General features: G+C 40.6%; 1 protein-coding gene across 4 annotated transcripts in view; it reads left to right on the top strand.

Annotated features, from left to right (window-relative positions):
* Positions 1–236: 236 nt before the first annotated feature.
* Positions 237–13,735, top strand: part of DZIP1 (DAZ interacting zinc finger protein 1) — a 28,095-nt gene continuing 14,596 nt past the window's right edge. For 2 of the 4 annotated variants that reach the window (XM_039337658.1, XM_039337656.1), the window contains exons 1-9: positions 2,434–3,099; positions 5,116–5,200; positions 7,564–7,691; positions 8,199–8,360; positions 8,892–9,029; positions 9,963–10,025; positions 12,564–12,704; positions 13,436–13,487; positions 13,655–13,708. In XM_039337658.1, the coding sequence (XP_039193592.1) occupies positions 2,533–3,099; positions 5,116–5,200; positions 7,564–7,691; positions 8,199–8,360; positions 8,892–9,029; positions 9,963–10,025; positions 12,564–12,704; positions 13,436–13,487; positions 13,655–13,708 (1,390 nt within the window). In that variant the 5' untranslated portion in view covers positions 2,434–2,532. Of the gene's footprint in view, positions 615–2,433; positions 3,100–5,115; positions 5,201–7,563; positions 7,692–8,198; positions 8,361–8,891; positions 9,030–9,962; positions 10,026–12,563; positions 12,705–13,435; positions 13,488–13,654; positions 13,709–13,735 lie in introns of those variants that run through there. The other 2 variants (XM_039337657.1, XM_039337659.1) reach the window with 2 other exon arrangements.

The following is a 13,735-nucleotide window of genomic DNA, read 5'->3' as shown; positions in this document are numbered from 1 at the left end:
CCTTGCTGTTTCCAGAGGCCTTGTGAAATTAAGACTGAATGCGCTTCAGCATAGATGACCACCACAAAATTGTATATTGGCTCCTGGGAGGCCCGGGCCAAGGCAGCAGGGGCCGTTCTCTCACTGTTTCCAGGATGGCTTCGCGGGCCACATGAAACCACTTCACGGGCCGCATCCAGCCCTGGGCCTTGTGTTTGACATGTCTGCTGTCCCTTCTAGGCACCGATTCATTTGGGACGCGTTTGCACAGAAGTGGCTTCAGCATAAAGCCAATTCTACAAATCCGTACCATGCAGCTGGCCGCGCTTTGCTTCCTCGCTAATGAACGGCGGATCCCAAGTTAGTCTCAGCCACACTTCTGGAATTTTACTCCTGGGGGAACAGAAGAGACTGCTTTATTCTTCTACGTACCGGTCTTTCTCCCGGCCACGAGAACAAAACCTCCGCTTGCTCCTCCCCGCCTGGGGATAATCGGATTGGAGGAACGAGAGGAAGGGGGAAAGACAGGCGGAATCGCGGAACGCCCGAGCATCTTAAGACGGGGGATGCGCAAGAGCAGGAGGCGGGGTTGGGGAGCCGAGGAAGCCGCTTCTCTGGAACGTCGGCTGATCCAGGTGAGGCGAGCGAGCCGAGATCCCAGCGAAAGGGGATACCCCGGGTGAATAGCCGCATACGGGGAAGGGGAACCGCTCAATGCTGGCGACCAACTCGCGGGGGTGGTGGTGTCTATTACCCCGGCCCTGCCGCCGGCCGATCCCTTGCAGAGCTCCTTTCTTCTTGACGGGATCTTCCCGCATCTCATCCAGCAGAGGGAGCCTGTCCCAGCTCTGCAGTCCCACCCGAAGAAACGCTTTGGGAGTGCGAGCCCAGGAGAGAAGCGGGAGTGGCGGGAAACCCGGTTGCTTCTTCTCTAAAAGCCTGGGAAACCCCGGCTCTCGCCTCCCTCTCGCCGGGTCTTCTTTTGCAATAGGACTTGGCTTTGGGGATAAAGCTTGATTTCGACCACGTCCTCGCTGGCTTGCTTCGCTTTCCAAACTTAGCGGGAAAGGAATGCTTCGAATCGCGGTGCCTTTTTTGCATCGTGATTAGAGCAATACACCGTGCAGACTGAGCTGCATATTGTGTGAATATTCATTTGGCATTTTTGACGTGAGCTTTTATTGGATAAAAATAGTATTGTGGTTCCCGCCCCCTTTTTTTTTAGGGGCATGCACTGTTATGGGATTGCAATTCACTTGTCAGAGATAGAATTGTGTGAATATCTGTATATAAGTAACTTACATATTTGTATGTATATGACTGTAATAACAGCGAATCGTATTGAAGTCAGGGGCTGAAAGACGATTTTATTTATATTCTATTATGCTGAAATCTTCTCTCACAATTAAAGGCAACTGGTTTATTAGCAAACTATGACTAAGGGACTGGATCACTGAGGACAGTCACGAGTTAAATCCAAATTAGCCAACTATTTTCCTTGTGTTAATTTGGACAAAAGTGTTGGAAATGCAAAGCAAGGGAGGGAAGTAGGGAGTCATAGGAAGCTTGTTTTTATATCAGTGACAACGTTTTTCCAGGTCACAATATATATGACTGCATCTTAAACATTGTCTGCTATTGGATTGAAAGATTATTAGATTCTTATTATATGTTAAATGCTATGTTATTATGTGCTTCAGAAATTAGGAGAGATTATAAGGTTGCAAGTGCAAAATGGGTGCTTACAGTAAGAGTGATGCTTCCAAAAACAATTAAATCCAATGATAATCTCCCTGAAACTAGGATTAAGAGTTTGCTTGAATTCAACTCCTCTGCGCCTTCTTTTTCTTGAAGTCTCAGTGGGCAACAAAAAATTTACTGCTTTTATTTATTCTTTTTACCCTTTTGGATGTGCCAAAACTGAAACTGGCAATTTTGCTTGCATATGATTCAAATCTTTTAAGTAGAGACCAATGATTCCTCCTAGTTGGGACACTTTAGGTGGCCAAGGAATAAACTACTCTGCTCTAATGCAACGGAATTTATTTTTATGACAGGGAGTTGGTAAAACGATTAAATCTGTGTGATTTTTTTTCTCTCTGCCAGGTAGGCCAACCAAAGCCTACCTGGAGCCCCTAACAGTCTGGATCCCTGACAATCCGGATAAAAAGGCAGCAGGGACTTTCCTGCCTCATTCCCTTGCCATCCAGCGGGCCTCCAGGTTTCCTCAGCCCGGCTTGGCAGCGAGGAGCTGAAAGCGAAGCTCCGTGTCCGAGGCAACGTTCCTCACCCACGGGCGTTTGAAGGCGCGTGGCCTTCACAGACGCCTTCAAGCGCCTGAGATTGAGAAACCCTCCTCTAGAGAAAAACTGGGAGGCAGTGCGGGACCCGCCCACTGGCAGGAGCTGAAAAGGAGAGGAAGGCTATCATGGCGGGAAAAATGCATTCGCCGAGGGTCGGGGGAGACGTTCGTGGGCGGTTTGCCGGGACCCTCTCCTCGCGCGTGATACTCCGGCAACGCCGCCTCGGTTGCCGCGGCAACGGGGAGACATCATGCGGCGCCCGCCAGGCCGGCGAAGTCATCCCCGGCAGGTGGCGGTGCGGGACCCCCATTTCTTTCTGTCCCAACAGGCGGAGCCGCTGGCTCGGATGGCGACAGCGACCTCCCCGCCGCCCGGGGCGGTCCTGCCCCCGTTCCAATTCCGTCCGAGACACGAGGGCCCGGACTGGCGTCGGCTGAGTGCGGTGGAGGTGGACCGCGTGGCGGCCGAGGTGAACGTGGCGGTGCTGCAGGAGCACCTGGAGCACGTCACCTTCTGCAACGCCGGCCGCGAGCGCTGCCCGCACTGCCGGGGCCCCGCCGACCCGCTGCTGCTCAAGCTCCTGCGTCTGGCTCAGCTTTGCCTCGAGTACCTCCTCCACTCCCAGGATTACCTCAGTGCCCAGGTCCGCGCCGGGCAGGAACTGCTCCGCTCCGCCGATGCCCACCGGGACCTGCTGGCCAAGGATGTGGCCCGCGGAGCACAGCAGATCCAGTTGCTCAAGGAGGAATGCAAACGCCGCAAGAAGATGATCGCCACTCAGCAGATGGTGCTCCAGGCCGGGGCCACCTATCACCAGGTGGGCTGACCGGGAAGGTGTGCTATTCCGATCGCAATGGGACGCTAGTAATGGGTTTGGGGAGGTGGGATATTTTAACAAATGAGAATATTTGTAGCTCAAGGATTGATGTGAGGGGTCCTTGCTGCTCTCTCAGCTTGCTTGTTTCCTTGCAGACGTTTTGTTACCCAAACTAGGTAACATCATCAGCGCAAATAAGGAGTAGGGTTTCCTCTCAGTTCGTAGAGAGAACAAACCTCACTCCTTACTAGCACTGATGATGTTACCTAATTTAGTTAATGAAATGTCTGCAAGAAAACAAGCAAGCCCTGAGAGCACCAAGGACCCCTGAGGTGGGATGTGGCCTACTGGGGTGGAGCTGGGAAGCTAAGCAGGCCTTGCTTGGGTTACTTGGGGCCAGCCCTGGGAGGTAAAAAAAAAAAAAAAAATGCCCCATGGCAGCCAGCTTGTCAAGACAACTGTCACATAAAAGATGATTGTCCATTCAAAGGCCATTTGATTTTGATGTGTCTGTATGAATGCAGGATTACAGCATCTTCTTTCTCCTCCCCCTCCCATTTTTTTTTTTTTTTGAATAGGTTTACTTGTGAGCTTGGTGATTTGAACTCAGTATGGATGGTATCAAATAAGGTACCATTCTGAATATTGGCCTGTGAGGAAGCCCTCTACAAATTAGTCTTTTGCTTTTGCTCTCATTCCTAAGAATAACAAATGCTGTAAACAAAGGAAAACAATAATAAAGTATTGGAGACTATTTTTGAAGAGAGGGAAATAGTTGTCAAGTGAGTTATACCTCATTTGATGACCTTGTCACAGTTGTTAAGTGAATCATTGCCCTGTATACATTCAATAATGCGATTCTCCTAAATTTATTAAATTCCGTTGAAGTGGGCTAATCCTATCTGTCACTTCTTTCTGCTCTAAATTTTAAAGAGTTGCATAGAATTGTTGACTTTTGCTTATCTTCTCCACTGGCAGAATTTCAGACATTTCTGAATTGTTCTATAATGCCCCTATTTTGTAATCTTTGTACATTGCAGCAGAATTGAAACCTACAATGCAGTACTCAGTTTCATCTGCCATAATATAGTGTGAATTAAGCTATCTTGAATCTACATGATAATAATAATATACAGCTACTCCTCAACTTTTAACGTTCATTCGAAGTTACAATGGCACTGAAAGAAATGAGGTATGACTGCTTTTCATACTTATGATCATTGCAGCATCCTCATGCTCAAGTAATAAAACCAATGGGGCATGAATTGTCTACCACCATTCAATTTCCATCCCTTAAAACAGTGGTTCTCAACCTGTGGGTCGGGACCCCATTTGGGGTCGAACGACCATTTCACGGAGGTTGCCAAACAACGCAGTCCGTCATTTTTTCCCCCTTTTCCTTAGCTGTGCTACTCCCTTTTATTCTATTGGCTTTTGAAAGCCAATAGAATAGACTCTCTTGAATAGAGTCTAATTCTATTGGCTTTCAAAAGCCAATAGGAATTGTTCAGGCTGTCTCTGCCCTGCTGAGCCCGCCAAAAGTCCCATTCTGCAAACGGTGCTGCACCAGTTGAGTACTCCTCGACTTACGACCGGTTGAGTAGTCCTCAACTTACAACCGGTTGGGGGGTCGCGGCATTAAAAAGGTTGAGAACCACTGCCTTAAAGGATTCTTTCAAGATTAGCTCACATCAGCTGGGTATTGCCACTAGCTGTCACCAGTAGTGACTTAGAAGAAATAAGTTTCTTTATATGCATTGTACTTTTAAAAGCATATTTGTAATTTAATATTTGTATATTTTAAGCAAAAGTCTTTTCCGGTCCTTTTGGTTGAGGATTGAGTTCCTTGCATTATACTACTACCATTAAATTGCTCAAATGGCAATTGTTTTCAGAACAAAACTATGTAATTAAAAATAATGAGAAACATTGAATCATACAGAGATAAAGATAAACATACAGAGATAAATATTCTTAGTTCCACAGATATTGTTTAACCAAACTTTTATTTTACAGTGTCAGTTTTGTGACAAAGCCTTTATGAACTCTTCCTTCTTGCACAGTCATTTGCAACGTCGCCATTCAGAAGAACCAGTCACTGGTGAGTGTTTAATAAATAAATAGATTTCAAAACTGACATCCAATCCATAATTTTTCTTGTTTGAAAAAAGCAAACAAGTGCAGTGGGTACTATTTAGAGAATGAGGAGGAGACTTTGTTTAGACAGGAAATCCAACACATTTGCTACTTCATGCTAATATGCGAGAACCTACCAGGGCCCTTATTAAGTTGAGTTGTACAAATGAACTTTGTACAGTGTGTATATATAAAACTTATTATCTAAATTCAGTTTTTTTAAATTTATTTTTTATTTTTTAATGATTTCCCAAAAATTTTTATGATCAGAGGAAAGATCTACCGGTATAGCTAATCCTCAACTTACAACCGTAATTGAGTCTGGCACTTAAGGTCATAAGTCATTATGGTTGTAAATCAGGTCATCACGTGATTGACCCGATTTTACAAGCTTTTTGTGCAGTAATCATTAAGCAAACACTATGGTCATTAAGCAAATCTATTGTTTGCTATAGGCTTTTTTTTCTAGAAAATAGAAGTAAACAGGATTCAGCAAAGCCATTGTAAATCACAGTTATGTGACTGCAAGGTGGTGCAAGTGGCTGTATATGCAGGCTGGTTGTGGAGCACTTAAAATGCATTGGAACTTTGAAGCTGGATAGTAACTAGATTTTGGGGAGTCCATCAGAACTGCAGTCATTAAGTGACTAAGTTCAGGACTATTTATGAAAAATATATTTTACAATATATGAATAAAGTGGTCTTGGATGGTGAAATAAAATATGCAACTATCTATATGAAATCAGTATCTTCACTGCTTTAAAAAGTGTATTTACCTAGCAATGTTTTATGAAACATTCTTTTTTATCTGAGGTGATTTTACATTTATGAAATTGTAACATTAAAAAATAATTCTAGGTTGATTCCATTAATAAAAGGAAATAAAGATGATGTCAACTTACTGGGTGGTTCCAAAATCAAAAACTTTTAAAACTTTCATTCTAGTGTTATGATTACTCCTTTTCTTTTTGTTTTTTGGATAATTGGACATAATTTCCTTTCCTGCACTGTAACAGGTAATAATTTTTTTTCTGTGATATAACTGGATATAATTTTCTGGGACATAATTGGACATAGTTTAAAAGTATTTGCATAAAGCAAAAAAGTAAATCAAAGACATTCTATCTGTATTGTACTTTTTCAACAAATTGTTTAAATTTCAGTAGGTTGGTATTAAGGATCTAGCTCAAAAATATATTATCATATGTGATATTTAGGAGCTTAACTGCCTTTTCAGATCCAGTTGCTTTTATGGATAAAGAGAAATTTAGGTTAACAGTTTTAGGTTGCAAAAAAGTCTTTGCTGCCATCTAATGGTCATGTGGATTTATGCAATCTACGTCTCCAATTTAATATTTCTAAAAGAGTGAAAAGTTGCTATGAAGAGCATCTCATAATATTCATTATACGTATTTGCTTTTCTCTGTAGGATTGAATCTTTAGCAGAAGGGATCTAATTGATTCAAAGTGTTTGCATTAAAGACTGATTGAGGGTGTCACAGATTATTTATATACTATGATATCATCAGGGCATCTGGAGCTTAGTTATTATTAACTTATTTTGTGCATGTATATGTACAGTATAAGTAAGAGGAAAAGTCTTCATGAAGTAAGACGGAAGAGTAAGGGTGTGTTGGTCTTGGATTCAATTTGACAGGACATCTGTCATAAAAATTATTCAGCATTGTGGCTGATGAGAAATTGGTCAAAATAGTTGAAAAGGAATATGCCAAATATAGTTTCTTTTATTTGTTCACTCATGATGATTGTGCTTTAAGATTGGATAATACATCTATTTATTATTAATTAAGATAGACTTCAACTGTGCTCAGGAAGGAGTTATTCCTATTCCTTTCCTCCGGTTCCTCATTCCAAAAAGAAGAATAGGAAACCTGTGGCCCTCTAAATGTTACTGAATTATTGGCAGTCTCAAACAGCATGTTCAGTGTGAAAAAAGGTGTGAGCTGTAGTACAGGAATATATAGAAGGGTCCAATCTGACCTGGAACATGTCTGGGGTATATTGCATTTGGAAGAAAAAGTGATAATGAAATGAAAACGTTAATAATGAGGAACTTTCTTGCAGGTTAATATTTGCAAAATACATTGAATTAAAGATTATAAAAGTAGTCTGTAGCTTTTATAGAATGTTTACTATTAAAGTAGCTTGGAGGAGCACCTGTTAACATCCTTTAGATGATAATGTACTGAGAAGTACTTGGTATTATAATCCACATGAAGAAGTAATGCTTCAAATGTATGTGTAAGTAGAACTGCACTTCTCTGAAGTATATTAACAGGCACTATCACTGTTATACATTCTTTGAAGCAAGTCAAAAGAAAAAATCACAGACTGATAAACTGCAGGAGGAGATCAACCAACTGAAGGAGCAGTTACAACTTACCAGGTCTCAATTAGAAGCTGAGCAACATGCCCATATAGTCAAACTGTCTAAGGTAGGGCATATTCTGTATAACTCAATTTTAAGATGCCATCCAATTATATAATACTAATTAAGATTATAAGTCTAAACCAAGACTAGCCTTGTCTAATACTTTTACACTTTATAGAATGAAATGTAGATGGAAAAAGACCATTGACTATCTTAGACTTGGTGGCTACATTTAAAATCTGGACCTCTTTTTTATGTTCTTTGGGAAATTCCAAAGAATTGTCTATCTTGTCCATAGATTTTATCAAAAATTTGTTCTAGCAATGAGCCAGATTAAAAGAATATACAATATACATTTTCATACACCATCATTTCCATTATTTCTTCCTACAAACCTTTTTTCTGATTGATCAGTAATCCTCTAATTAGATTGGAATATTTTATAATCCACATATTACACTAAGTTATGATAAGGTTTTATGGGTTTAGAATAAGCATCATTATCAACAGGCAGGAATTGTAGAAAAGGATTTTCTGGAATTCTTAAAATAGCTTCTTCATTCAATTTCAGGAATATGAAGAACGCAGATCCAAAGAGGAGGAGATTCGGCACTTATTTCACAAATGGAAGGAAGAAGAAAAGGAAAAATTGGCCCGTGAACTTGAGAAAGTTAAAGAGATGTTTATGAAGGAATTTAAAGAATTAACAGCAAAAAATTCAGAATTAGAAAATGTAAGTAGCTGAGAAATTGGATGGTGTACTCCACAGAGTAATGTTGCAGTTCATTATGATTTATATTTTAAATATTGAAAAAGGCTTAGAACTTTATAAAAACCTGAGCTTACTGATTGTCCTTCAGCCACAAATTCCTTTCTTTCCCACTGCACCTCTATTCCTGCTGTGTTCAAGCTGAGGATTATTTTTATCTGCAGCTGCTAAGGCTTCCATCAAAACTCCTTCAATTGGGAGGGCTATCTCTTTTCTTCTTTGCCCCATACATTCATTACTTTCCTGAAAAGATTCTGAATTTGTGGATGGAGTACATATTCCTTTGAACTTAAAAAGTAACTTTATATGTGTGGGCTGGCTTATTATTTAAATAATTAGAATTCAAGAAAATGGCTAGATTTTGAGTATGGGGGTTAGTGGAGATTGCAAAAAACACTTTGCCTTAAAACTTTTTTTTTAGCAGAATATGCCATCTTATTTTTATTTCCAAAGAGAACTTTGAATGTACTATTGCTGTTGTTGTGTCCCTATTAGCACTTGCTAGAGGTACAGAAATCCAACCAACATCTGAAATCCAATTTAGGCACTTTAAAAGATACCACTGAATTAATAGATGAGAAACAGCGGATTGCTATGGATCATCAGAATGTAATGCAGCTTCTTGAAAAACAGGTAATTTAATACAAATGTCAGGCACTGTGACTTCAGACTCCAGGTCCCATGTATCTGGGTTAAATAGGAAAACAGAATTTATGTGCATATTGTCCTCCCTTACCTCCCTGTAAGTTGAACATAGTTCTATCAGTTCCTATTAAAGCCAAGAATGAGCACACTGGTTGGGGATGATTGAGATTACAATTCAGCTGGGGACTGGGGCAAGTGAAGGCAGAATTAGATCTCTCAGGAATGTTCAGGTTATTTTAATGTATTTTCTTCCAGATTCAGACTCAGTTGTGCTTTAAATTGGTAAAAGATGATTTCTGCTTTATGTCTTGTTCTAGAATGTGGCATAAGGTATACCTGGGTTGGACAAAATGTTTGTCTTCTTTCATCTGAATGGAGATTCCCCCTTCTTAATGCCATTACCTCTGAGATACCCTTATCCCCCCTCCCCCCCATGTTTTCCACAAATGCTTGGAATCTGGTTTTTGATAAGTAGGTATTCTAGAATCTCAGAGCCAGGTGCATTATTAAGATCACATAAAATTACAAGCTAAATTAGTTCATAATGTCTATTGTGGTCTCAAACTAAGCAGTCATCTGTCTCAGTAGCTCCAACATGAACATGAAATGATCTAGGCAATCAACTTGGGCACAGAAAGCAAAAGTAATTTCACAGTATGGTTCTAGTTTCAGATAACTCATTTAAATTTATTTTCTTAATATATGCCACAACATATTTTAATGTAGTGTAACAAATAATGATGTTATGCTAGTATCAACAGCTCTTAACCTCCATGGCTGCTTTTCTGGTGCAGCAGTTCATATTGGGATTTTATTTATATTGTGAGTTTGACACCAGTTGATAAATTGGATTTCAATAAAACAAAATTAAACAATATAAAATTAAGACATTGTTCATATTATCATATTTGTTTGATGTAGGAAGCTAAGTGGTCTTCTAAGGTACAAGCTCTTCAAGAAGAACATGAAAATGAAACATATCAGGTAAATCTGAATGAAAGTTTCCTACATAGAAATAAATAATACAAAAATAGGATATTTATTACAGGAAAACACGATAAACCATTCAGAATGGCTATTTAAAATCCACTTAAGATTATGTAAAATTTCACTGATTTCCATGCTGAAAAGCTACATGAAGCTATTCACATTCAGTTCTTTTGTTGAAAAATAAGCTACAGCATGCAGAAGTATGCTATGACAAGAATTACTTTAGAACTTTTTCAGTTAAATTCAGATTTATCTCTGTGAAATTTGAACTGCTAAAGCCAAGAATTCCAGTGGAGAAACATCTTCCCTCACTGAAGTGCTTTATATATGACAAAAGTTAAAAGAACTATAGAAAGTCTAGGGAAAAAGTTTGTGTCTGTGTATTTTCATATTTTATAAGATAGACATATATATTCATGTTTTATAAGATAATCACGAACAAAGTAAACCTAGGAATTTTGCCAAAATTTATACTTACATTGCATATTTTTTCTAGCTTCCAGTGTAAGGGAGACTCAGGAAAGGAGTTTTACAAAATGGAGAAATGTGGAATGGTGTAAAAAGTGTCACTTGGTATCAGGATATCTGTCTTTTTCTCTGAAAGGCTACCACTGCAAACTATACAAACCTGTTATGCCCATAATGCGGTTGTCTGGTTTTGGTTGATTGTGACAGCTACACAAATCTTCTGTGTGTCATCACCATCCTGTTGAGTAATATAGGCACCCTGATACTCTCTAGTTGCTATTGGGAGGGCCCCAAGTTGCCTAACAATACCAAAGAGCACAAAAGTATAATAAATTAATGGATTATCTAACTCAGGGGTGTCAAACTCAATTTCATTGAGGGCCGCATCAGCATTGCAGTTGCCCTCGGGGGGCCAGGTGGGTGTCGACAGAGTGGGTGTAGCCTATTGGGTGGGCATGGCCAGCTCTACATCGTTCAATTCAAGGGTGCCTGTGGGGGCCTGGGCAGGAGTGGGACAGATCTGAGGGTCTCTGGCAGAAAGGGGTGGGACCGGGGCAAGTGCCAAGGCATGGTCCACTGGAGGAGCCTCACTGCCTGCTGAAACCCCTCCCCTGGAGCCCATCAAGCCAGATAGCTGAAGTAGGCGAGGGCCATTTGCTGGCCACTTCCAGACGATGGTGCATTTTTTCATTCTTCACAAAGGGTGACACCTCTCCAGTACGCACCCAGGCGGCAGGGCTGACGCAGCAGGGGCTGGTCCCTCGCTGTTTCCAGATGGCCCTGTGGAGCTAAGACTGAATGCATTTCAGCATAGATGGCCACCATAGAATTGTACATTGGCTCCCTCCCAGCTGGCCTGGGCCAGGGCCAAGGCAGCAGGGGCCATTCCCTCACTGTTTCCAGGATGGCTTTGCGGGCCACATGAAACCACTTAGCGGGCTGCATCCGGCCCCCGGTCCTTGTGTTTGACATGTCTGATCTAACTCCTTGAGAAAATAAGCCTGTTTTGTAAATAATAATAATAATAATAATAATAATAAAGTTGGAAGGGACCTTGTAGATCATCTAGTCCAACCCCCTGCTCAGGCAGGAAACCCTATACCATTTTGGACAAATGGCTGTCCAGTTTCTTCTTAAAAACTTCCAGTGTTGGAGCATTTACTGCTTCTGGAGGCAGGTTGTTCCACTGGTTAATTGTTCTAACTGTCAGGAAGTTTCTCCTTAGTTCTAAGTTGCTTCTCTCTGGTTAGTTTCCACCTGTTGCTTCTTGTCCTGCCTTCAGGCACTTTGGAAAATAGCTTGACTCCCTCTTCTTTGTGGCAGCCCCTGAGATATTGGAACACAGCTATCATGTCCCCCCTCGTCCTTTTCTTCATTAGACTAGACATACCCAGTTCCAGCAACCGTTCCTTACATGTTTTAGCCTGCAGTCCCCTAATCATCTTTGTTGCTCTTCTCTGTACTCTTTCTAGAGTCTCAACATCTTTTTTACATCGTGGTGACCAAAACTGGATGCAGTATTCCAACTGTGGCCTTAACAAGGCATTGTGGAGTGGTATTAACACTTCATGTGATCTTGATTCTATCCCTCTGTTAATGCAGTCTAGCACTGTGTTGGCCTTTTTGGCAGCTGCAACACATTGCTGGCTCATATTTAAATGACTGTCCACTAGGACTCCGAGATCCCTCTCACAGTTACTACTATTGAGCAAGGTACCCCCTATACTATACCTGTGCATTTGGTTTTTCTTGCCTAAATGTAGAACCTTACTTTTTTCACCATTGAATTTCATTTTGTTAGATAGCGGCCAATGTTCAAGTCTGTTCAAGATCTAAATTATTTCTCCTAACTTTCCATAGTGGATATATTTCTATTTTCCTAGAGCTGAGGGGGAGCAGACTCTGGCCTTTAACCTTTATGAACAAAAAAACATTAAGCTGGGAGGAAGAAAATAAAACCAGTAATTTTATTTTATATTATAAATATATAATAAGATACATATAGCATAAGATAAAGAGAATGTTTCCAGTTAAATAGACTTTTCCCCTATTTGACCTGTTCAGCTCACATCTCAAATTGAGAAGCTTAAAGCATCAGTGGCTGAGGATCTGAATATGAGCAACATTTTCTATAAGAAGAGGCTAGAAGAACTAGGACAAAAGCTGCAAGAACAGAATGATCTTATTATTATCCAGAAACACCAGGTCTGTTCCATGTAATGGTGCCCTTCTAAAATGCCAGAGTGTGAGCAAAGGGCCCTTTTTTATATATAAAAAAATATGGATGGAATTTCAGTAATTACACAAGTAAATATTTTCTATCCTTATATACTTCTCTTTTTGTGTTCTTACATGCTCCTAAGGCAGCTGCAAGTTAGCAGTAGAACATGGCTGCTGAAAGGTGAATACAGGTTCTGTATCTGGGCATTGCTTTTCAAAGAATTACAAAAAAGGAAGGAAATATGCAGAAAACGGTAATATAAACTTAGGGAGCTGGATTCAGAAGCCAGAATTTCAATGGACCACTGTCAGGAAATCTCATGGCCAGGAAGTCACCAGAACTAGTTTGTGAAGGAGACTTTACTTATAATTGCAACTGACCGTGACAAAAGGTCCTTTTTGCTACCGGCCCAGGCTTGACAGTACTATACTGAGCCAATATGGAGCTCATTATAGCAAGGAATAGTCTCTTCTTTCTTTCCATCTACTGTATGTGTTTGTCTTTATGTCTGGGACCAATTAAGGGCAGTTCGTCTGGAGGGGAGACTTTGTGCAGGGAGGAGGTATTGCAAAAACATTGTTTGGCTTCCTGTCTGCATGAAGCCCTATCACCTACCTGGAAGCCTTACTTTCTCAAAATGGCAGATGCTTAAGATGTATAAGCAAATTCTCATTTCTGCATCTCTATCCATTGTTTTGTGTCCCTGTAATTTCAGATAGAAAAACTGGCTTCAAAAAAAACAGTAGAAAACTCAAAGTTATCTGAAGGTAAGTGGGAATTTTAAGGAAGAAAGAGTTTAAATGTGCCATAAATATATTTTTTTTACTTTATTACGAAACTGGTTTTGCAGGAAAAAAAAACCTTGCATAGAAATATGTGCAGTTTATTGTAATGGGAAGGTTGACACTTACTTCCTCTCACATTTTTGTTCTAGTGAAAGCTTCAGTGCAAAATGTTCAACCCAAATCAAGCCCGTCATCCATGCATGGTAGGTTTCTATAATGGACATGCAAAT

The sequence above is a fragment of the Crotalus tigris genome, unplaced genomic scaffold (assembly GCF_016545835.1).
Source record: "Crotalus tigris isolate CLP2741 ecotype Arizona unplaced genomic scaffold, ASM1654583v1 scf7180000017685.4511686, whole genome shotgun sequence".
NCBI classification, from domain to species: domain Eukaryota; kingdom Metazoa; phylum Chordata; class Lepidosauria; order Squamata; family Viperidae; genus Crotalus; species Crotalus tigris.
Note: the sequence above shows the minus strand (reverse complement) of the source record. Positions and strands in the feature narration are given on the sequence as shown.